The sequence below is a fragment of the Chaetodon trifascialis genome, chromosome 2 (genome assembly GCF_039877785.1).
Source record: "Chaetodon trifascialis isolate fChaTrf1 chromosome 2, fChaTrf1.hap1, whole genome shotgun sequence".
Taxonomy (NCBI): domain Eukaryota; kingdom Metazoa; phylum Chordata; class Actinopteri; order Chaetodontiformes; family Chaetodontidae; genus Chaetodon; species Chaetodon trifascialis.
The window spans coordinates 8,639,012-8,662,966 of NC_092057.1; the positions used below are offsets into that span (position 1 = coordinate 8,639,012).

At 47.3% G+C, this 23,955-nt stretch overlaps 6 protein-coding genes across 6 annotated transcripts; 3 read left to right on the forward strand and 3 right to left on the reverse strand.

Annotated features, from left to right (window-relative positions):
- Positions 1-244: 244 nt before the first annotated feature.
- pet117 (protein PET117 homolog, mitochondrial) lies at positions 245-1,596 on the forward strand. The gene is made up of 2 exons (XM_070988865.1): positions 245-454; positions 1,447-1,596. The coding sequence occupies exons 1-2, from the start codon at positions 359-361 to the stop codon at positions 1,594-1,596; spliced, it is 246 nt and encodes an 81-aa protein (XP_070844966.1). The 5' UTR covers positions 245-358.
- A 726-nt stretch (positions 1,597-2,322) lies between these two features.
- kat14 (lysine acetyltransferase 14) lies at positions 2,323-7,501 on the forward strand. Its single transcript, XM_070988853.1, has 10 exons — positions 2,323-2,581; positions 2,806-2,927; positions 3,076-3,197; positions 4,218-4,390; positions 4,481-4,915; positions 5,029-5,618; positions 5,789-5,922; positions 6,066-6,241; positions 6,337-6,527; positions 6,980-7,501. The coding sequence occupies exons 1-10, from the start codon at positions 2,323-2,325 to the stop codon at positions 7,151-7,153; spliced, it is 2,376 nt and encodes a 791-aa protein (XP_070844954.1). The 3' UTR covers positions 7,154-7,501.
- A 1,505-nt stretch (positions 7,502-9,006) lies between these two features.
- Positions 9,007-9,393, forward strand: LOC139342432 (late histone H2A.L3-like). Its single transcript, XM_070979525.1, has one exon. The coding sequence runs from the start codon at positions 9,007-9,009 to the stop codon at positions 9,391-9,393; it is 387 nt and encodes a 128-aa protein (XP_070835626.1).
- Positions 9,394-10,522: 1,129 nt separating this feature from the next.
- Positions 10,523-10,933, reverse strand: LOC139346680 (histone H3-like). The gene has a single exon (XM_070985894.1). The coding sequence runs from the start codon at positions 10,931-10,933 to the stop codon at positions 10,523-10,525; it is 411 nt and encodes a 136-aa protein (XP_070841995.1).
- Positions 10,934-11,661: 728 nt separating this feature from the next.
- Positions 11,662-12,197, reverse strand: LOC139346687 (histone H2B 3-like). Its single transcript, XM_070985905.1, has one exon. It carries the CDS (start codon positions 12,091-12,093, stop codon positions 11,722-11,724), a length of 372 nt encoding a protein of 123 aa, XP_070842006.1. The 5' UTR covers positions 12,094-12,197; the 3' UTR covers positions 11,662-11,721.
- Positions 12,198-15,648: 3,451 nt separating this feature from the next.
- On the reverse strand, positions 15,649-23,903 carry dzank1 (double zinc ribbon and ankyrin repeat domains 1). The gene is made up of 21 exons (XM_070991158.1): positions 23,833-23,903; positions 23,416-23,536; positions 22,475-22,622; positions 21,963-22,068; positions 21,192-21,243; positions 20,719-20,834; positions 20,551-20,621; positions 19,559-19,676; positions 19,171-19,284; positions 18,994-19,077; positions 18,699-18,821; positions 18,158-18,313; positions 17,839-18,073; positions 17,590-17,693; positions 17,318-17,401; positions 17,139-17,232; positions 16,835-16,896; positions 16,591-16,668; positions 16,378-16,505; positions 16,114-16,188; positions 15,649-15,840 (listed from the first exon to the last, which is right to left on the reverse strand). Exons 2-21 carry the CDS (start codon positions 23,522-23,524, stop codon positions 15,678-15,680), a joined length of 2,220 nt encoding a protein of 739 aa, XP_070847259.1. The 5' UTR covers positions 23,525-23,536; positions 23,833-23,903; the 3' UTR covers positions 15,649-15,677.
- Between the last annotated feature and the right edge of the window lie 52 nt (positions 23,904-23,955).

A 23,955-nucleotide genomic window follows, 5' to 3' on the forward strand; every position in this document is an offset into this window, starting at 1 on the left:
ATTTTTCTGATTTAAAAAAAAAAAAAAAAAGTGCGTACACTAAAATGGACACATTTTTTCGGCAGAGCAGACCCTCCAATTATTGTTTCTTAGGGTCAAAGTTAACAGAAAAAACACAAATAAAAAGTATGGCAGACCATGTCAGGTTCAACCCATTAGACTTGCTCCCCGACTATGTCGCGCTATGAACCTGACGTGCTCGGTGGAGGCCTGACGAGAGCGCTGATTAGACAGTCTGTATCCCAAACAACAGAATATTTACGACGAAGAAGAAGAAGAAGAAGCGAGCGAATGAGCGAACAGCAGCGGGCAACACAGTCGGTTAGCAGCTGGCTAACCTGAAGCTAAAACAAACGTGATGTCGACAACCTCCAAGGTGGTTCTGGGAGTTTCTGTGGTTCTGACTCTGAGCACCGTGGCTGCTGTTCACCTCAAACAGACCTGGGACAGACAGGTAAAGCGGTCCGAACCGAGCCGGATTAAAGAGAACAGAACTAACAGCAGGGCTAACAGTTAGCTAACAAGCTGTGAGGGAGTCGGTCAGGCTAACGGAGGTCACAAGAACTTTACGGACTGTTTAGTTTTATCGGCTCGGACCGAAACCTGACAGTGCTCCGTGATTAACGGACAAAGTGCAGCATTTTAACTTTGACTGAATTAGAGCTGAGAAGTAGAAACACAGCAGCTCAGGCTGTGTGACTCTAACAACAACAGCAGCAGCTAGCAACAACTTCCGCCACAGTTTTCAAAATAATGGCATGAGACTTTGACTTTGGCAGAAGTAGAAATACGATATAAAAGTAAAAGTACTCGTGCAGAAAGGCCCTTTTTTAAATAATATGTATTGAAGTAATGAATGTAATTATTGATGCATCCTTGTGCTCGATTTAATGTCGCCACTGTTTAGATAGAGATGAAGAACCACAGCTCATGATTATTTTCATCCTGTTTGTCTGCGGATCATTTTCAGACAATAACTAACAGAAAAACCTGTAAATTCAGAGTCAGTTTACTCACCAGGACATCATTTAATGTTTATTGTAGTCCGTAACTTAAAAAGTACTTTTTATCTTCTGCTTTTATCTTAAATTCAGTGAAATGTAAAGTTGCTTCTGATGTTTTTGTCAGATGGAAAACAACGTGTCGTAGTTCATGAACTCATCAGATGAAGTTTGTGTAATAGGACAAACATCAGCTGATGTTTTAAGATGAGATGAAAACTGGCCTCTAATGTTCGGCGTTGTGTGCTTTCAGCTCATGTTTGTGTCCTTGTTGTTGCAGTTATTCTTCTGATGGACGCAGCAGATTTGTTTTGGATGTTGTTTTTTAGCTCAGAGCACTGCTTTGTGTCGGCGCAGCTCGTAGCATGTTAGCATGACACCAGTGTTGTCTTTTTAGAAATAAATGATCATCTAAATGTTTGTTTTTGCTTGTTTTGTCCTGCAGCGTCTTCACGAAGGTGTAGTCAGAGATCTGGAGCGACTGGAGAGGAAGAAGGAGAATCTGAGGCTGCTGGAGGAGCAGAGGACTCTGACCAGACAGCTGGAGGCAGAGAGACGACGCAGAGACACAGAGCTCCACCCACAGGACCACTGAGACAGGTAAGCCCCCTGAAACGCCTGGTGCAAGACAGGCAGGGAGGCTGTCGTCCAGGTGCATTAGAGAGCAGAACACCACTTTATGGTCTTTTGACCCTCAAAACACAAAAGCAGCAGAAGAACAAGTCACAACAAATGTGGGAACAAGATGTCGTCAGCGTAAACGTTCAGAGAAACAAAGCATCAAACATTCAAACACAACACGACATGAACACAATGAACGGCCCACCGCCTGCACACCACGCAGCCGCCATGGCCTCGTTAAGCACTTACTTCACGTATGTGAGTGGACTGTGACTGACCACACGAGCAGATGGTGGACTGACTGTCAGTCAGCCAATCAGGATGCGGTTTGTATTAGCTTAGCATGAAGCTGCAGGCTGATGAACACAAGACGTTTGTGTTGTGAATAAATCATTCGATCAAAGGAAGCCGTGTCAATAACGTTGAGGAGACGTTGCAGCACCGGCAGCTGATTGGATGTCAAATATCACGATCTTCATCATAAAGCATTCAGCTGATCCTGTGGCCATCAATGAATGAATGAACGAATGAATGAATAGGGACATGTTGAAGCTCAGAACTGAGCCAACATATCTGAAAGTCAAGCAGTCGTCAGATCATTTTTCGTCATCTTTTCTAGTCAGCTGTTGACTCACCTGATGCTCACCTGGGTTGTATTTGTATTACCTGTGCAGGTGCGTCTCTGTGGCTGAGGGCCATCATGGACAGCAGTGGTGAGCAGCTGGGTGGAGGCGAGGACGAGGCCACCTGTACATCGGCCTCTGAGGGGCTGGAGGAGGGGGAGGTGGAGGGGGAGACTCTGCTCATCGTGGAGTCGGAGGATCAGGGTTCGGTAGATCTGTCACATGACCAGAGCGGAGATTCCCTGACCAGCGACGTGGGTGAGGAGGCTGACGGAGGCTGGGCCTGTGAGGACATGTCCTTTTACTGTGACCGCTGCCACAAGTGGATCCCTGCAGGTAAGGTGGCTGATCGCAGCTCTCTGTGTGTCCTCAGGTCTTTATGTCCTCAGGACCTGAATGCGCAGTGAGCTCAGCTGGTCTCAGATCAGGAGCTGGTTCTGTTTCATCACACAGGTCACTCAACATCTGACAGGGGGACTGATATGAGCCAGTTCGATCAGGCCATCAATAGAAAGGAACAGCTTGTGGTCGTGTGTGTTCTAACCCTGTGTGTTCCTCAGCTCAGCTCCGCGGCGAGCAGCCCAGCTACCTGAAGGGAGACAACTTCTTTAAGTTCATCTGCTGCGACTGCAGTGAGGATGGCAAGGAGAGCTACGAGAGGATGAGACTCACCTGGCAGCAGGTACAGCGCTCTGCAGACACGCACGCACACGCACACACGTGCACACACGCACACACATGCCCACATGCCACATGTGACAGCAGGAAAACTCAGAGCTCCAGTTGTCATGGAGACCCTTCAAACTGCTGCTGATGGTGTTTCCTGTCAGGTGGTGATGCTGGCCATGTACAATCTGTCTCTGGAGGGGACGGGCCGACAGGGCTACTTCAGGTGGAAAGAGGACATCTGCGCTTTCATTGGCCGACACTGGAACTTCCTGCTGGGAACAAGGTCACTTTTCTTCATCCTGCCGTCAACGGTTCTGACTTCATTTCCTGTTTTCATTGTTTTTACTGACGTGTTGTCATCAAAATCTCGGTCCTCTCTGAAAAAGCTGTTCATGGTGTTGAAGGCTGCTGAGATGCAGCTGTAGTTAAAGGACAATCTGGTGTGTTAGACTGTTTGTAGGACCCGTTGGTGTTGGTGGTGTCATTTCACAGTGACATCAGTGACGAGGTCTAAACTGTGAAGCTGAAACTGAAGGTGAGCTCACCTGAAATGTGTCTAATAGTCACTGAAGTCCAGAACAGCGGGTCAGCGATTGGTTCAAGGCTGAAGTCTGTCCTGAATCCAACACAATAGAACTTTTTCAACCAAAAAGAAGCCAAGAAACTGAACTCAGGAACTAAAGGAGGAGCTAAAGGTTCCTCCTGTTTGTTCTGAAGAACTGTAAAGATTCATTTAAATTAGGCCGACCACTTGTTAAAATATGAGTTTGTTCTTCATCCTCACTGTAGATGACTCAGATGTTTGAGTTAGATGTAATGAATGAATGAGAAGGACCTGAGAACAGTTTGATGGTTATTTAGTGTCTTCAGAACAAAAACATAATGAAACTACCAGCAAGTTTTAATTCACACTGTGTTTATCGTTAATAAACATCTAGAATTGACTCCTTCTATCAGTGCTGGCGAATCATGACGTCGTGCAGCAGCATCTGTAGCTGTGTTTCATTCAAATGAGCCACAAATTGTAACCAAATTTTGAGAAAATCTGCAAAAGAAAATACAAATGCAAAATACAAATACAACTCTCAGGAGTTGGTTCATTAGATTAACAGTAGGTGGCGCCAGTCCTCCAGAAGCAGAGACCCAACCAGAGGATGTCATTAAATGAGCAGCAGTCAAAGCTCAGTGTGGACATGAGACATTTCTGTCTCCTGTGAATGTTTGTCTTCTCATCAGTGAACAGCTGCTGCACCAGCTGTGGTCCAGTTTCCTGTCTTCATGTTTGACCTGTCTGTCTGTGCAGGAAGAAGACGTCGACGTGGTGGAGCACAGTGGCCGGCTGTCTGTCGGTCGGCAGTCCCACCTTCTTCCGCTCAGGAGCGCAGGAGTTTGGTGAACCCGGCTGGTGGAAGCTGGTCCAGAACCGACCTCCAACTCTGAGACCTGAGGTGGACAAATCCACAACCAAGGCTAAAGGTAACCTCGTCTGCCCTCAGCCAGGACTGCTCTGGTTAGCTGTCGGTTAACAGGTCGACGACACTGAGCTGATATCTTGTTCACCTGCAGCATCTAAACCTGCCGTGGACCCGATCATCACTGTGGAGGGTCTGAGGAAGCGTGGGGCCAGGAACCCTGTGGAGAACGCCATGCAGCTGAAGGAAAAACGTTCTCGCACACAGGAGGCCAAAGACATCCGGCGCGCTCAGAAGGAGGCAGTGGGAGGCTACAATGACCGCAGCACCTCCTCCACGCCGGTCAAACTGGGCGGAGGCCGCGGCGGGAGCACCGGGCGCCGGCCCGACCTCGTCCTGGAGAAAGGCGAGGTGATCGACTTCTCCTCCCTCAGTTCTTCAGACCGGACGCCACTCACCAGCCCATCCCCATCGCCATCACCTGACTTCTCCGCCCCAGGGACGCCTGCGTCTCATTCAGCAACACCTAGCCTGCTGTCAGAGGCGGACCTCATCCCTGACGCCATGCCTCCACAGGCCCTGTTCCACGGTGAGGTCACACCTTACTCACTCACAGGTGTTTTCACTGAATTTACTGCCTTCTGTGAGCAGTTGTTTCCACGTGATGTGATGGAATGTCCTCTCTGCTGCTTGAATCTCCAGACGATGAGGAAATGGAGACGGAGGGAATGATCGACCCAGGAATGGATTACATCCCTCCTCCCAGCGCCAGCCTCATTGCCCGCAAGAAGCTCCGCATAGCGCCACCTCACATTAAACGTGAAGCAGAGAGTGAGGATGATGAAGGCCGTGAGCGGGACGACGATTTTGAAGAGCCAGTAGGACAAAGCGACGGTCCGGCTCTCTCCAGCGGTGGGTGTGTCGGTGCTGGAGGACCTGAGCGGAGGAGGATCACTCACCCTGAGAAAGCAGACGGAGCCGGTGGCATCTCTCAGGCTCCCCGCTTCGCCTTGCTCAGTCTTTACGAGGAGAGGATGCTGCTGCGACGGCTGGACGCCTGCCCGCTGGCCTTGGCCGTCACGCCGCAGGCCAAACGCCTCCACAGGAAGCTGCTGGTCCGCCAGGCCAAAAGGCAGAGACGGCTCCCCTTGCTGGACATCGACCGGGCCGTAAGCGCGACCCTCAGCCTGGTGGGAGGGATCTACGGCACTCAGGACGTGGGAATGCGAGGTGGAATCATGGGAAAATACTGCACCAACAGCCAGGAGCTGCGTATTCTTGATCGCTTCCAGGTACCTTCAGCAGCCATCACGGTTTTATTCGCCAGCTACGCTTCAGTCTATTGCACATGTTGGCTTGCCTCAGGATTGTGAACTGCCTCTTATTTTGTTTAGATGCTGAAACCTCTTTCAGAACACTGAGGCCAACTGATGTACCTGTACCTCACTGTGTTTGTGTGCAGACCAACCTCTCTGGCAGAAGAGGCCTCCAGCAGCACTCGGTGTCCTTCTGGCATCGTTTGATGGGAGCAGAGGGCAGTTTGGACCAGAGCATCAAGAGTCCGTATACCTCCCGCATCCTGAAACCATACATCAGGTAAAGACTTGCTTAAATCATTCACCAGGTAAAGAACATCCTGCCACTTTTCATCAGGTAGAGAGTCTGCAGACTGTGAGGCAGAGACTCCAGATACCTTTGGTCAGGTACAGTAGTCGTACTGCTCTTTCTTTGTTCTTCAGGAGAGATTATGAGAGTCGTCCGGTGAAGCTGAGGTTGCTGGCAGAGATCAGAGCTTACCCTCACAGGAAGGAGCCTGACTGGGTCCCTGAACCCAGCGCCCCCATCGACTACTGCTATGTCCGCCCAAACCACATCCCGTCTGTCAACGCCATGTGTCACGACAGCTTCTGGCCAGGTAGCACAGACGCACTTTTATAGAACTCATGTAGACTTGTCCTACCATGAATCTGTCTGTCTGAACTACCGTTTGTTTGGTCTTGTCCCCTCCAGGTGTGGACCTGTCGGAGTGTCTTCAGTACCCGGACTTCAGCGTGGTCGTCCTCTATAAGAAGGTCGTCATCGGCTTTGGTTTCATGGTGCCGGACGTGAAGTACAACGAGGCCTACATCTCCTTCCTGCTGGTCCACCCTGAGTGGAGGAGAGCCGGCATCGGCACCTTCATGATCTATCATCTCATCCAGGTGAGGCTCCAGAGGTTAGTTTGTCTGTGGTAGATTTTAGTTTAATCTTTAATCTTTTTTTAGGTTTCGTCACAGTCAGCATTTCATGACGTTGATGTTGTCTCAGGACTGAGATGAGGGTCTGTGGTTCTGACCTGTGGTACTGGTCTATGTTCAAACAGGGCTGGAGTTTTTTTTTCATCAGCTGTGAGCTCCAGTGAACTGCTTTGCTGCTCTGGATTCATATGAATTTTCTCTTATTATACTTTTCTGTCCTTTAAATTCCCTTTGGCTCAGTTGATTGAAGCAGACTCGTACATCTTCCATCATTTCTCATGTCTTAACGTTGTGAAGTTGTGGGTGTTTGAACAGTTTTCACAGTCATTGTTTCCTTTGGATGAAAATGGCAGAAATGTGTAGCTGCTGTTAGGAGGGCGACCGGCTCAGGCTGCTGTATGTCTGCTGTGTTTCAGACTTGCATGGGCAAAGACGTGACGCTACACGTGTCGGCCAGTAACCCCGCCATGCTGCTCTATCAGAAGTTTGGCTTCAAAGCGGAGGAATATATCCTGGACTTCTATGATAAATATTATCCTGTGGACAGCACAGAGTGCCGCCATGCCTTCTTCCTCCGGCTGAGACGCTGAGACATCCACCTGAGTCCACTGGCAGGACTGCTGCAGTGCAGAAGAGCTCCTTCTATCAGCTGAACAGTCTGTAGCATGAAGCCTGGCTCAGAGGCACCTGGACAGCAGCTGCTGCAAGGACGTCCTGCGCTCAGGTTGTCCCAGTGAGTCTAGATAGAACCAGAGACCCTCCAGTAACAGACCGCCGTCTGCCGCAGCCTGACGACACGTAGACCCAGAATATCCTGAGAAACACATCAGAGAGCCTCAGTGGATCCTGAGTGTCTGCTGTCTTATTTCTTCTTCTGTTGTGTTCTGACTGATGTGACTTTGTCTTTGTTTTCCAGTAAAACTGTTTTTCCTCCATTGTCTGTTTCATGTGAGTGTTTCTGTGCCTTCAAACCAAAATGAGTTCATGGAAGTCGACCATTTCAGTATGTCAGTGGCAGACTACAGTCTGTCCAGCAGGGGGCGCTGTGACAAACAGCAGCAGGTGTGTTGATGCTGTCCACTGCAGGCAGACACAGGAACAGCTGCAGACTGTCAGAGCAGCTGTTTTCTGTGTTTTCAGGGTTTTACAGGAAACATCTGCACAGCTGTTCGCTCAGATTTAACCATGAATCCACAGATTCAGCTCGAGTTTCCATGAACGAAACGTCTCTCTGATTCTGAATGTCAGCAGAGAGCGTTTGTCTCCGTCTTGCTTCGTGAATCTGATTGGCTGATGGAGACAATCGGCAGGTGGAGCTGATCCTGATCCGGTCGCTGCCATTAAACCACCACAGAAGAAGAGTCTCAAGCCAGAATAAAATCTATTTCCGGTAGAAGTCTGACGTCTGTGTTTCGGATATTTTATTTATTTTATTGATGAAATTACCTTTGAAACAGGAAATTAAACTACGGCGGAAGAATACTTTTTGGGGTTCATGATGTTAAAAGTAAAAAACAAAAAGAACTATGTCATAAACTTAATTATAATATTGGGTAAATATCACATACACAAAGCCAAATTTAGTCACTAAACCCCCTGTTTTATTGCATTCCAAAAGGAAACAGAACAGTACATGGAAAGTATTTGTGAGTCTAACAATAAGAAAGCTATGAAAACATACCACTTGTGCTCTTTATTTTCTGTATTTATCTGATAGCCTACCCCCTAGCTGATGTTCAATTGTTTGTACGAATGTACATTATAATAACTGCTTTTGTAATGAAAACATTTCAATTAAAAAAAACTCTAGAAGTGAAGATCCTAAAAACAAACAAACAAACAAAAAACTACGGCGGAAGGACGAAGTGAAACTGAATCGTTAAAGATGATAAATAAATAAACTTCTAAAATGAGGTAAGGACAGTTTATTCTTCCACTTCACTGAATAAAATGATTTTTATTCAGTATCATAATTCAGATTGTTGGCAGATCTCCGCAGAAATGAAAACCTGAATGAAGCTGCTGACATCCTCCCGTCTTTGAGGTTCTTTGGACAAACACAAGAATCTTCAAAATGAACCTGGTCAGCAGCTGAGCACGCGCTTTCTTAATGTGAACATCCTCACCTGGAGGCAGTTTAAGAGTTCCGAGTTCCACTTTCAGGGACTTGAAACTGAGTTTTAGGTCAAAATACAAAGAAAAGCTTCACACGGTGTCTGAAAACACGGGAAACACACAGAAACACACTTTGAGCTGAAACGTTTTATTCTGAAAGTTCCGCTGAGCGGAAGCGTCACAGTCAGTACAGGAAGCTGAACCTAGCTCTTTTCTCATTGGACGATAATACTTACGTTCAGTGTAGCCAATGAGCGAGCAGCTTGTCGGTATAAATTTGAGTTTGTCCGATGAGATGTCATTGTGATTACTGACTGAACGAAGAAATATGTCTGGACGTGGTGGAAAGGGTGCCGGAAAGACCAGGGCTAAGTCCAAGTCCCGCTCGTCCCGGGCCGGGCTTCAGTTCCCAGTGGGTCGTGTCCACAGACTGCTGAGGAAAGGAAACTACTCTGAGCGCGTCGGCGCCGGAGCTCCAGTCTACCTGGCGGCGGTGCTGGAGTACCTGACCGCTGAGATCCTAGAGTTGGCTGGAAACGCCGCCCGCGACAACAAGAAGACCCGCATCATCCCACGTCACTTGCAGTTGGCGGTCCGCAACGACGAGGAGCTCAACAAGCTGTTGGGCGGAGTGACTATCGCTCAGGGCGGCGTGCTGCCCAACATCCAGGCGGTGCTGCTACCCAAAAAGACCGAGAAAGTCCCCAAGAAGTAAAGACTCGGACCACAAAACTAACAACGGCTCTTTTCAGAGCCACACACCCCAGATAAGAGTACGATGATTCCTCTGTCAACCGTTCTCTAGAAATCAAGAAGTATAAAGCGGGTTCGAAACGCACGCGTCTTTGTGGGTTGTTTTGTTAGGTAGTGTTTCAGCGTCTCAGTAGATTATTAGCGAGTGAAGTATAGGCAGATCAGTACTAGGGCCATCATAACAATTATTATCATTGTTCATAGCATTATTAGTATTAGCTTTTATTAGTTAGGGTACATAGTCAAACCTAGCTGGAAGGTTACAGTGTGATATTTCGTCCCCTCTTTCTATGGAGCCTTCAAGAAAGAGGAAGTCTTCTGCCTGGGAGTATTTTGACATGGTTGCTCACAATAAGGTATATGTAAATGATTACATTTTGGTTGAATGACAAAGTATGATAACATTACCCACCTTATTGGACCCAAGGGCTTAGGGTTAGTCAGGGGAGACTTCAAGAGGCTATTACAAGGCTGAAGTATGGATGTGCCAACATTATCAGGAACTCTGCAGTTAATTCTGCTGGTGGCAAAAACCCCAGCTCAGGTAGCAACCTCTTCAACATCAACGACATCCATGAACAGTGAGTAGTCTGTTTCTTTGTTTTGTCAAAATTAACATTAATTGGAAGTAATGTGAACCACTGTTAATATCCCCTTACCCTGCATCTTCTGTTCCTTGGGGATTTTCTAAGGCTGGAGAGATTGTTTCTAAGAAGGGGAACTGTCTGAACTGTCAGTTTTATTTGTGGTGTTCATACAGGTATCTGTGGATAAAAAAAACAACTTACAAATTAGCATAAACGTGTGCATGTGAGAGAACTGTGACATTCACAGAGAAAATTTTGATTTATTTCTTCACATAGCAGGTATCACTAGTGAGAAACGAATGAAGCTTCAGTTTGCCAACACGTGACACTGAAGAAAGAATTCATCTTAAGAACAACAGTCGCTATTTATTATACACGTTATGTTTTATTGATCTTCTCTAACAGACTCCAGATCAGCATCAGAGGAAGCTTTGCTCTGTGTGTGTGTGTCTGCGGCTCTGAAAAGAGCCTTTGTATGGTTGGTTAAACTGGTCTCAGGTCTGTTTAAGCCCTCTCTCCCCGGATACGGCGGGCCAGCTGTATGTCTTTGGGCATGATAGTAACCCTCTTGGCATGGATGGCGCACAGATTTGTGTCCTCGAACAGACCCACCAGGTAAGCCTCGCTGGACTCCTGCAGGGCCATGACGGCCGAGCTCTGGAAGCGCAGATCGGTCTTGAAGTCCTGAGCGATCTCCCTCACGAGGCGCTGAAAGGGCAGCTTCCGGATCAGCAGCTCTGTGGATTTCTGGTAGCGGCGGATTTCCCTCAGAGCCACCGTACCGGGCCGGTACCGATGAGGCTTCTTCACTCCACCAGTAGCGGGAGCGCTCTTTCGCGCAGCCTTGGTCGCCAGCTGCTTCCTGGGAGCCTTCCCTCCGGTGGACTTCCTCGCGGTCTGCTTGGTTCGCGCCATCGTTTCTCCGTGAAACAGGTTGCAAGAGTCAGCCAGCAGCCGGCTTATAAAGCAGCGGCGGAGCGACGTCAGCGCTCATTGGTCCGGGCCGGGAGACGCGCGTAATGTAGATCGTCAGCCATTGGACGAGAAAATTCAAACTCCCACCACGTGCGTCATGTAAACCAATCTGCGCTGTCTAGGCCGGCTGCAGCGATTTCCGGTGAGTATGAATACGTCACGTAACTCATGACTCATTCATTCATTTCATATGTGTTCATACAGAAGGGAGGAGGCCATTCCATAATACATATTAAATAACTCATGTACTGTACCAGTACTTCAAACGTGTATTTCCACCGTTACTTTACACAGAGCTGCTAACTGTTAGCCTTTAGCTACACATGCACAAACAAAGAAAATTAGCCCCGTAATGCTAACAGACAAAGCTAACCTGAATGTAGCCTCAGCTGACGGACACGATGAGAGTCAGGAGCTCATTGTCTGAAGCTTATTAATATTATATAGTAGTAATATTTTGAGTGACATCGGTCAGACACAGGCTGTGCTGTTACACTGAAAGTGGTTTATAAGTTAGATAAGGTAGTCACGCTTATAAGTCTTAACCAGTCAGAGCAGCTCTTTCTGTATTTGTACTTTATTTCTTGTAATTCTCCCACGTGGAGTTTTATAAGGCATATAAATAATAACATCATTGATCAGGAGGACCGCGGCTCTCTGAGGGGGGGTGTGCGGCCCTGAAAAGGGCCTTTGAGTCGCTGGTCGCGGCAGGTTTTCTTGGTTCTAGTCTACTTAGAGCTGGTGTACTTGGTCACGGCCTTGGTGCCCTCGGACACAGCGTGCTTAGCCAGCTCTCCAGGCAGCAGGAGGCGAACTGCGGTCTGGATCTCCCTGGAGGTGATGGTAGACCTCTTGTTGTAGTGGGCCAGGCGCGATGCCTCCCCCGCGATACGCTCGAAGATGTCGCTCACAAAGGAGTTCATGATGCCCATGGCCTTGGAGGAAATCCCGGTGTCAGGGTGCACCTGCTTCAGGACCTTGTACACGTAGATGGCGTAGCTCTCCTTCCTGGTTCTCCTCTTCTTCTTGCCGGTCTTGGTGACTTTGGACACGGCCTTCTTGGAGCCCTTCTTGGGCGCTTTCACGGTCTCTGCGGGCATGGCGGTCTCTGCTAGATTCTACAGAAGCGGATAGTTCAAACTTGCTGTGGACGCGTGTTTAGGTCAGTTTGATGCAAATGTCCGTGTGCTGTTTCTCACACAGGATTGGCTGTTTTTCCTGATGTACACTGAGCATGCGCGACCCCCAATGACGTGGACATGGACAAGGAGGGGGAGGGGGAGGACTATGGGACTGTGCGTATTGATTATGTGTTGGCTGATACTCATCAGTTCTGTGTCAACAGCTGAATGCTGTTTCTTGATTGATTGATTGATTGATTGATTGATTGATTGATTGATTGATTGATTGATTGATTGATTGATTGATTGATTGATTGATTGTCGACCCAGAATCAGCAGAGCAAATCAAACTGATCTCTGGAGACGTCAAGACATCAAACACTTTTTTCTTTGGAGCTAAAATTCCCAAACAAACACTGAAATCAGCCAGGAAGTTCAACAAACTCCGAGCGTATGTTTAGCCTTAGGGAACACGCATATGTTTTCATGCGGTTTGGCCCCTCCTTACACGCAAACGGAGTTTTTTCACGGAAAACGATCATTTTTAAAAACTCCGGCCAAAGTGGAGATTTCTGAAAATTCCGGTTATGTCTTGGCGTGTAACCAGGGTTAAACGGCGTTTTAGGTTCCAAAACGTCAAAACAATCGACGGAAAATACTTGACGTCATGTGAGCGACCTATGTTTACACTGACGCCCATAGGTTTGGCATAGTTATGATGCGCTCGACGGCGTATTTATCCGGGTTCATGTAAACGACAACATTTTTGAAAACGATGTTGTGTGCACGATGTTATTTTTGAAAACGGAGGGGCTAAAATATCCGTTTTCCAAAATACAGTGCTACGTGTAAACGTAGGTCAAGTCTATCCCTGAACTCTGAGTTGACGTATGCTGGGCTTAAACCAAAAGATTTTCACAGTCACAGCCTACAAACTGAAAGTCTTCAGTAAATTTTAGGAGTCTAACTGGAGTCACAGCGCGCTCCCGTCATCTCGATCGATAAGTTTAAGGTGCTAATCTGCGCTGTTGTATATCAGTCTTTTCCTAGTCTTGTTTCACGTGTTTGATATTATCGCAAGTCGCAGTGACGTAACGTAGCACAATCGACAACCTATAGATGAGCTCTGACAAAAGGAAACCTGGCAGTCAAAACCACACCAAAACAACCACAGAAGTGGTAGAGCGGCATAGACGAACAAGAAACACCGGCGGTGAAACGTTGTAGGTCCCGATCAATATGGACCGCCCAGAAAGAGGAGCGGATGCTGGAGCTGTGAGCAGATGAGCCCTGCCTGGTGTGGGTGCGTGAGTGGCGAAGGAAAAGAGATGGACTGCCATTGCAGAAGGCCGGGGGGGTATTCCAGGTAAGAAGTTCAACAAACTCTGAGTCTATCCCTGAACTCTGAGTTGACTTACTCCGAGATGGGAAACTCTGAGTATCCGGTTCCAGAACAGCTGATCTGAGTTAGTTCAATCAGCTCTGATCAAGTTATTTTTACCTCGATGGAGTTGGAGGTCTTATTGCAGGCCTATGCGGAGTATGAGCACATAGTTCGGCGTAAATGTATCACCGCTGCAGCAGCGAAGAAGAGAGAAACGGCAGGGGAGAAAAATTGCTACCCGAGTCAACGCGTAAATTTGAATGTACTATTCCAAGACTTAACATTTAACCGTACTTAAGATCGTGGCATACAGTTATGAATCTAAATAGGAACAAAATCTGATTTTCATTTAGGTGCAATCCAACAGGGGAGAAAGAAGCAGGTAAAAATATGAAAACATCATTCAAAAAGGTAAGGCATATTTTGCTAGGCTATGATTGTACCTCACTTTGATTTTAATTTTATTATTATTTTATGACAGTGGCTACTTCAAGTAGTAATTTAAACTCCTAACAAAATGTTGTTAACACGTCATCTCACTTAATATCCCACTTTGTAGATTAACACTTGAAACAATGTTTACATTTTTATTTTATACGCATTGAAGTCATTTAAAATGCTAGGATGTGTCCGCGAACACTCAATAATTAACATTTGAGTTCTGTTTAGCCAACAGAAAGAAGGCAAGAGGCCCGAAAAACGGCTGGAGGGCCACCTCCACCACCTCTGACAGAGGCTGAGGAGCTGGCCCTCAGCCAAAACCATGACAGGTGGCTGAAGGCATCCCTGGAGGAAGCTCATCTGAGCCTGTCACCCCCAGGACACTAGTGCTTACATCAGATACAAGTGTACACTTGTGTCTTTTTAAAAAATAAAATGTATATATAAAACTTCTTATATATAAAATCCGGGAATCATGTACAGAGCCGGGCCACTTGGCTTCTACAATCGTAATGATGTAGGCTGCATCACACATGATCTTCACAGTGCAGAGAATGACATGAGTTACAGTGTATTGTAATGTATACATTTTCATGTGCATAATTTTTAAGATGGTAGGTCATAAACCTGGACATTGATGCTGTGAAAGGATTTTCTATTCACATAGTCCCCTTGGTTTCTGCAATCCTGTGGAATTCCTCTTTGATGTTTCTAAGAGGTTTGTGTCTGGGGAACACTACCATCATTGGTAACAGGCTTTTCAGTGCGAGGGTTATTTTCCTCACAACTCCACACACTGTTGCCTTTCCGAAGTGCTCTGCATCCCCAATGTTGTACAAAAAACTACCGCTTGCAAAAAAACGGAGCGCTATGCATAAAATTGGGGTTGGTGATGTATGGCCGGAGATGCTATCAAGATAAATTATACCGTTTGATGAAAAGTGGTGGTGTTCAAATAGATATTCCTCTGGAAATGACATCTAATCTGGGTCGAAAGATTTTCTCGCAACGTAAAGCATTTCGAATCAGTTGGGCTTCGATATCAATCGGATTAGGAATGAACGGAAGTCCATGTCTAACAGCTTTTTTCATGTGGGAGGACACAGGTAGAAACTCAGGTTATGTTCACAGAGTCTGTTACCATGGTGACTGACTCAGAGTTTCAGTTACCTCTCTTTCTGGAACGGATAACTCAGAGTTTCCCTCATCTCAGGCTTAACTTACTCTGAGTATTCACATAACCCGCTTTGTGGAATACCCCCCAGGTGTGCCAAACTGCTCACTCAAAGCGCCACATTTGATTTTTACTCGAGGTCAGAGGTCCAGAATGACTGGCGAGGACAAAATGAAATGTAATCAATGATTAAAGCCACGTGTCTTGTGATTTGGCGGTGTCATGTGCAGAAGGTCACAGCCTCCCCATCCTCCTTCACACACATCTGATGGATCAAACTTCTTTGTTGTGATATTTTACCTGTAGAATCAGCTGATGAAGACCATGAGATGAAGGTGAAAGCCAGTAAATGACCCTGAATTGAGAAACTAAACAAATCAACACTAAGAAGCAAATCCAGATGTCAGAAACAGAAACAGCATTTTAATTTGGTAACAAGGTGAGAAAATCCTGAAGAAGAGAGATGACAGCTTCCTGTCTGCAGACACACACAGATGACAGCTTCCAGTCTGCAGGCACACACAGATGACAGCTTCCAGTCTGCAGGCACATGGCATGTGACAGTCAGAAAATATCCAGGTTCACTTTGCGTTTTCCCAGTTTGCCCAGTAAATCCAGTCCGGCCTGGGCAGCCAGCAGGGACACCATGCTGTTACAACCGGAGTTCACGGCCACGTCGTATGGCGTCAGACCGCAGGCGTTCCTCTGCCTCACGCTCGCCTTACAGCTGAAAACATGAGCCGTGATGACATCGGGAGGTGGGAGGAGCAACAACAATAACAACTACAATTATTTTTTTAATCTGTGGAAACCTGTCAACCAATCAGGAGGAGTCTGACAGGTGATTCATAATTCACTGTCCAAAGGAAACCACGTAACTTGAGGTGAAGTTTGAACTTTTCGGTTTAAAAACCTGCTGAGAAACAGCTCATGATGGAGATACGAGGTCTTTACAGGACAGCTTCCAGCCTATGTTTGTGTTCATACAGGTGTGTCATACCTGAACAGAACCTGAGCACACTGCAGACCCTCAGAGCCCAAAGCTGCAGCTTCATGCAGAGCTGAGTTCTTCATCCTGAGGAGGAGGAGGAGGAGGAGTTGACCTTCATCACGTTACATCATCAGCACCATCAGAAAAGCTGCACATCATATCATGACATATAAAAACATTAGATTTCATCATATAACAGATCCACAGAGACGCTGGTCAGGGACCAGATCCAGATCCAGATCCAGACTCAGACTCATAAGTCTGTCCTCTTACTGTCCGGACTGCTGGTCCACGTCAGCTCCTCGCTGCACTAAAACAGGAAGTACATCATGGTGACCATTCGCCACGGCAACTGCCAGAGCGTGTCGGCCATCACTGCCGCAGCAGGAGGGGTCCGCCCCCTGAGAAAACAAAGGGCCAATCAGAGCAGAGTAAACTACATCAAGAGATGAGAGGAAGCTGCTGATTGGCTGCAGAGCCTCGTACCTGATCCAGGAGCTGCTGGACGACGCTGATCTGACCTCGATCCGGACCTAGCTCCTTCAGCAGTTGAGCGTCCTTCACCTGGAACCAGGAGAACCAATGAGAGAGGAGCTTTCATTTCTGACTGAACAGGAAGTCAGACAGCAGCAGAAGTCTACGTTCACTCAGCTGATGTTAAAATCACAACAACTTCACTTTCTTCTTCTTCTGTTTCCCTGTCTCTCTCCACAGACAGACGGTGTCTCACCGCAGGTTTGGGAGTCAGGTTTCCTTTGAGAGGTTTCTTCACACCTGTGGACCAATCACTTCCTGTCAGACAAACAAACGAAACAACTGAGGAGCACCAACTCAGTCCTGACTCACTGTTAGCATGCTGTCAGCTTGGAGAGCTAATTTTCACTCAGACATGAGAAAAAAGCTCAGAGAAATAAAACTGTGACTCCAAAGCGTTCAGATGCCGTTTGAGGTGAAACAGGAAGCTTGTTTGGATGCTGAATCTGTCCTTCCTGCTCAGGTTACTTTCGTTCACTCGCTTTCATTCTGTTTCTTACTGAAACTGCAGCCGTCAGCAGAACGTTCTGTAACGCTGCTCAGAGTCTCAGTCCGAGATGCTGTCGGTCCAACAACGTCCTCTGCTGGATCCACCTGAGAGCAAACACACTTCAGCTGTGAGACACACGGCAAGACGAACCAGGTTCAGGTTCGGGTTCAGGTGACATGTAGAACAGACCTGTTTGTCATCCCGTTCGGCCGACACAAAGCTGATGGTCACGCTGACTTCGTAACGATCTTCCTGAATCACAGCAGAAACCATCTGAAGGACAGGAAGATGACACGTCAGCTGACACACAGGAAATAAAGCACAGCGCTGTCTGTACCTGCTCAGGTGAGTCTCACGGACCTGTGGAGTCTGAGCTGTCTGAAATCTTATACTAATTTACTTTATTCATTCACTTGAACCCACAGGTGATGTCACTGCTGTACAGGTGAGGTGTGGCATACCCGGCCCAGGCGAGGCTCTCCCAGCAGAGCTCTGAAGGGGGCGTTGTTCTGCGCATAACTCCTCAGGTGAGCACACACATGATCCAGCTGCTTCCTCCAGTAACCTGAGGACATGAGGATGGATGATGAGATGACCTCGTCCTCCCAGACTGACGGAGACACAAATGACATGTCTCCCTGAGCTCGTGTTGTGTCTCTGTCATTTGGATAAGTTTCAAAGCGCATTGGTGGCGTCAGGAGTATGGATACCTCTTCCTGGGCTGATGGCCGTCAGGAGCGGTTGGCGGTCTCTGGTTGCCTGCTGCTTGCTGAGGTGTAGCGCCCTCTGTTGCTCCTTCCTCTGCAGCTTAGTGGATGATGGGTAATAGAGTCCAACAGTCTGCGTGCACTGCTCTGCAGTGGGTGTGGTCAGCCCCACCCTTGGGGCGGGGTCTGATGATGACACGGCCTGCCAGGTGGCCTCATGGGAAGTCGGGCCTGAAGCCTGCTGACACACAGGTAGAGAACAACCAATTTAATGCTGTGTTGTGAATCGTGTTAGTGACACGGTGTCAGCGGGGCAGCGTACCCCGTTGGTGCCTCCATCAGGTTGTGCGATGTCACTGTTGGATGTGGGCGGGGCCGGCGCTTCCAGGAAGATGCCACAGGCTGTGCAGTGGAAGGCATATGGGTGTCCACTAGCTCCACATCGCCAACAAATCACACAGCTGGCTGCATGACCAGGCTAGAAATACACACATCTCATCACTACACTTCCCACAATGCTTCAGTCTCCAAACTAGCTTAGCGCAAAGATTGGAAGCCAGAAGAACCTGATAGCTTAGCTCAATGCTATATATTGATTGCTCAAGATTAGCTAACAAGCTAACATTAGCTAACAAGCTAACATTATTTATGAGGACTTGACTTGTTTCTGACTGTTCAAAGATATTTTGTTTGATTCCCAAAAAGCCCCAAACCACAGCTGACAAGCTAACATCATCTAACTGACATGTTAGCATCGTAGCTAATAAGCAACAAAGCCATGAAGTAATGTTTACAGAAGCGTCCAATGTTTAGTGAAATCGTCTCGATGTGTGGACACAGTGAGTGTCCAGGTGAGTCTTCACCTTTGAGCCGCACCAGTCACAGTATCTGGCATCACGGTGGTTTATTCGTTTACACCTGGAGCAGGACAACATCCTGCTGTCTGCTGACGGGACAGAGGGGGCGCTGTTCCCAACACACACTGCCTGCAGCAACACACACACACACACATTAATACACAGGGATTAATCAGTTAAAATGAAGAGTAAAAGAGTGTGTTGGTGTGTGGTGTGTGTGTGGTGTGTGTGTGTGTGTGCGTGTGTGCGTGTGTGCATGTGTGTGCGTGTGCGTGTGTGTGTGTGTGTGTGTGTGTGTTACTGGTTGCAGGCGGCTCTCGCAGGTCAAACAGCTGGAGATGTGTGCTGGATTTCCACTTCCACAGCAAATACACACCACATGATCCTACACACCAAACACATGAACACATGAACACACACTGCTGACATGAGAAACAGGGTTTAATGTGTGTGTGTGTGTCTGCGTGCGTGTGTGTACCTGCAGTGTGATGCTGGACTGCGGTTGGACTTGCTGATTGATGGAGGCCTCACAGATCAAACAGGTGTGTGTGTTGACAGGAACAAGAGTGTTACAGAACACACAGCACACCACCTGACCACACACACACACACACACACACACACACACACACACACACACACACACACAAACGTTAACCTATTTTACAGTTTGAAGACAACCTCTGCGACCTTTAAACAGATTCAGCTATTTAAAGACGTCCACATTCATCGGACGTCTGAAGAGCAGAAGAAAAAAAAGAGTGCAGCATCATGAAAGACAAATGTCCTATTCTCTAAGACTCTGTTAGTGTGAATAGGTGGACCTGATAGACTGACGTGAGGTCAGTCAGGTGTGTGTGCAGTACCTGTCCTCCTTCAGCAGGGGGCAGTCTCTGATTGGGTAACGGAGGAACTGCAGCTCCACACTGAGAGCAGAACTGAGCAAATGGATCTGACGGACGAAAACTCAAACACTGAGCACACCTGGACATAGAGACGGAGACAGGCAGACAGACAGACAAACAGCCAGAGACAGACAGACAGACAGACAGACAGACAGACAGACAGACAGACAGACAGACAGACAGACAGACAGACAGACAGACAGACAGGCAGAGAGATGGGCACAGACAGAGAGACAGAGGGAGACCAGCAGAGGGACAGAGAGAGACAGGCAGAGAGAGACAGAGAGAGAGAAACAGAGGCAGGCAGAGAGACAGACAGAGGCAGGCAGAGAGACAGAGACAGGCAGAGAGAGAGGCAGGCAGGCAGGCAGACAGACAGACAGACAGACAGACAGACAGACAGACAGACAGACAGACAGAGACAGTTATGTCTCAGCGTTATTGCAGTTTGTTGATTTTAAAGTAGAATTTCTCCACAGCGTGGCCAAAAGTATGTGGACAACCTGTCCACTGTTCAACAACTCCAGACGTCCTTCCTGTGGACAGTGAGTTTGTTCAGGACAAACAGAAGATACGCTCTGTGCTGCAGGTCTTTCCCATCATGCATTATGTTCCAGACTCTGTCTGACTGGAGTAATTTACCTGCTGATTCAGTCTCTTATTTGAAAATCTTTTATTTTGAAACAAATGTTTTTACTGACGTTTTCACTTCCTGTTATTCTACAGCTTGCCCAGTTTTCTTTTGGTGGTCTGTTTTTTGGAGGGGGGCAGATTGTCAGATTTGTTAAATGATGTGTTTTGTATTGTTTCGTTTATCCTCATATCATCAATCTGACTAAATGTTTATCTGTCCACACACTTTTGTCAATGTAATATTCATGAACAGAGACGAAGGAAAAGAACAAATATCAGCTAATGCAGGTTTGCCGACACATTAGCGTCTCAGCTCGTACCGCAGGAAGTCCGTCTCTCGGTTGATTCGAGACGTCTCTGTGCTGCTCAGCTGCTTCAGCACACCTGAACTCTGACAGACAGGAAACACAACAAAAAAAAGTCAGCACAGACACGCTTCGTTAGCCAGGTGAGGTGTTAGCTTGGGTGAGCTGGTTTGGTCTGTTTACTGCTGACTGGGGATGTCCTGAAGACCCAGTCTGGCCGGCAGCCGTCGGAGAACTGAGTCGAGACTTCAGAAAACGAGGACCAGACTGAGGAGAGACGTTTCCCATCATCCTTGGCTCTGAAGACAAACAGGAAGAATGAAGCAAAGCAATGACCCACTGATGTGTCACAGCATCAGCAGACAGTTTAGGTTTGAACAGAATGAGAAAGTTTAGCACTAAGCAAGGTAAACACATCCTGGACTGGACGCCAACATGCTGCCTGTCTGTCTGTTTCTGTTGGACATTTTAAAGTCTGATTTTGTCTTTGAGGCTCAGAGGAAGTCACCTGTCAGGACAATATGTCATAGACAGTTTGCTCCTAATGCTAACTATTAACACAATCCAGTTAGCTGAGAGTTAGCTTCTGACTCCAGTCATCTTACCCCAGCTGCTGATTGGCATATCAGAGACAGACAGAGAACACCTGCTGGGACCTGCAGGCCTCAGTGAAGTACCAGCAGACCACGAGGTTCCTTCAGACAGACCCTGAAAGGAAAACCACTGACTGATGAACATGGAAGAACCAGAGGACATTAAAAAGTTTAATCAGTAAATCATCAGGACAGTCAGTCAGAGAACAGAGCTAACACAGCTAACCAAGCTAACAGTGCTAACAGAGCTAACAGGGCTAACACAGCTAAAAGGACTAACACAGCTAACATCTGGTGGACAGATGATGGAGGAAGGAAGTCGCCTTCTAAGTGGGTGAGAGGAGGACAGCAGCAGGGGGCGCTGACACAAAGAAGGAAGCGACAGAAACATGTACTTTCTGTCAGATCCACCTGCGGTCTGCAGAGCCCGTTCAGAAAGCTACAGCTGAAGAAGTGACGTCTGTGCTGTTGATCACTGATAAAGCTGAACAGATCTTCCTCTGTGAAGATGAGTCGTTTTTCTCTAGAAGTTACTGCTGTGTCATATTCAGCAGTCATGGCAACTACACATAAATTCCACTTTTCCACTGCCGCGTTTCACAATATTTAACACTAAATCTCACAAAGATCAGAAACAGGCACCTGGATCTCATCAGGTTATTGTAGCTCACGTGTGCACGATGTCAGAGCACGTCAGGATCAATCCAACACAAAACTAACCAGCATGCATCTGTGCAGGCCTGGTTCAACCTGCTGATCCTCTGCAGGAGTAGGGAGACCTGGGGCTGATGGGAAATGGGTTTGGTGAAACACTATGTGAATATGTTCAATTACCTGCTGGTCGCTCTGCAGGAAGTTCTCCTCGTTCCTCTTCTGGTTGTTTGAATCCACAAGTTCAACCGAGAAAACCTTTGTCACTGTGGAGCTCTGTCTCCCGTCACTGGAGACGGACAGACAGACAGACAGACAGGCAGAGAGACAGACAGGCAGAAAGAGACAGACAGACAGAGAGAACTGTCATCAATCCAAGGAGTGGACAGGAGACGACATGAAGCAGTGAAGATGAACAGGATGTCACAGAGTGGCTGGATGTTGATGGATTCTGCTGCTAACTGTCCCCGTGGACGAATGACAGGACAACGAGCTCCAGACCGCAGACGTGTAAAAGATTGTCCATTTTACTTGGACACAAATGAATTACTTGCTAAAGGACAGACTGTAAGGGAGCTACTGGAGCCGAGGCGTTTGGCTCTAATGTGCTGTAGAAAAGTGTCACTGCGTTTCCAGCTCACAGTCTGAAACGTGTTCCTCCTCAGAGTGTGAGGTGTTGTCAGGTGAGTACATACCTGGTGACGGCTACAGCTCTGACGGCCACTCGCCCCGCGGGCAGCAGGATGGGCTCGCTGTACTTCCTGCTGCCGCCTGCTGACCCCTGCTGAGCCACCGCCGGCCTCGATCCATCCAGAGTGTAGAAGATCAGAGCTCCAGGAGTGTCTGCAGAGTCCAACACAGCTGTCAATCACACGGCTGGAGGAAGTACTCACACTATTTACTCCAGTACAAGTACCAGCACCACAGTGTAGAAATACTCTGTACGTCCAGAGAAAGTAAATCAGCAGGAAAACCACCGGAGGACAGCCAGCCGGTGCTTAAATACGATGATGGAGGGACGTTCAGTCTCAAACGCTTCCTCTAACGTATGTGAGAGACTGTCCTCACTGTCCCTGCTGAAGACTGTGCAGAACCTTCATTTAAATAACATGTTCACACACTTTTGTCAGATTTTTACTTACCGTGTTATTTATTAAATACCAAAACACCAAATCAGATGCTCACTGAACTACTTTATATCCTGTTGGCTGGTTTAATCTACAGCAATGCATCATATTCTAGAAGATCATCATATGTTTGCAGCGTGGCCGTCCTGTGAGAACCACGTATCTCCAAAAAGTGTGACGGGCTCTTGACAACAGGCTGTTGTCAGCTTTGTGACGATGCATTTTCAGCTGATCCAAGAGGCTTTTTAAAGAGTTAATTGAGCTGAAGAAGAGGAGAATTGTCTCCAGACATGAAGGAACTCTTCATCCTTCAGTTCAGCACAAACATTCAACATCAACACAGCTGGAGATACGAGCTTTTCACTAGACAGGAAGGAATCTGAAGAGTAACTAAAGCTGTCAGATGAAAAGTAGAAAGTAGCATAAAATGGAAACAATGAAGTACAGTAGTTAAATGAGTACTCGAGTAATTGACTTAGTAACTGTCCTCTAGCGGCACAGGCAGCTACCTGACTGGATGGAGACACGTGTGTTGGTGCTGATGTGGCTCTTGGCTCTGTGTGTCTGCAGGTGGATGATGGGGATGATGAGTGGAGCTGACACCGCCCCTGCAGCCATGACGACGACAGTCTGTCAATCAATCAATCAATCAATCAATCAATCAATCAATCAATCAATCAATCAATCAATCAATCAATCAATCAATCAATCAGCGGTGATGGAAGACGTCCTCAGTCAGTGAAGGAGAAACACAACGATGGAAAAACACTCCTGCATTCAGAATCTTACTCGGGTTAAAATACAGCTGTATCTTTTGTCTGAATTCGCGGAGACAACATTCAAACTCACAAACAGAACAAACCGCGCATGCGCATGTCCGGTTAGTAAAACAGAATTAATGAACAAGGAATAAATTATCTTCTTACTTCAAATTAAAGTACAGCTCAAATGAGAGTTTTGTTAAACTGATGCTTCGAGTCCAGCGACTGTGTACGGATGGTCACTATAGTAACAAACTCTGCCCGACGCGCATGCGCTCGTTTAAAAAA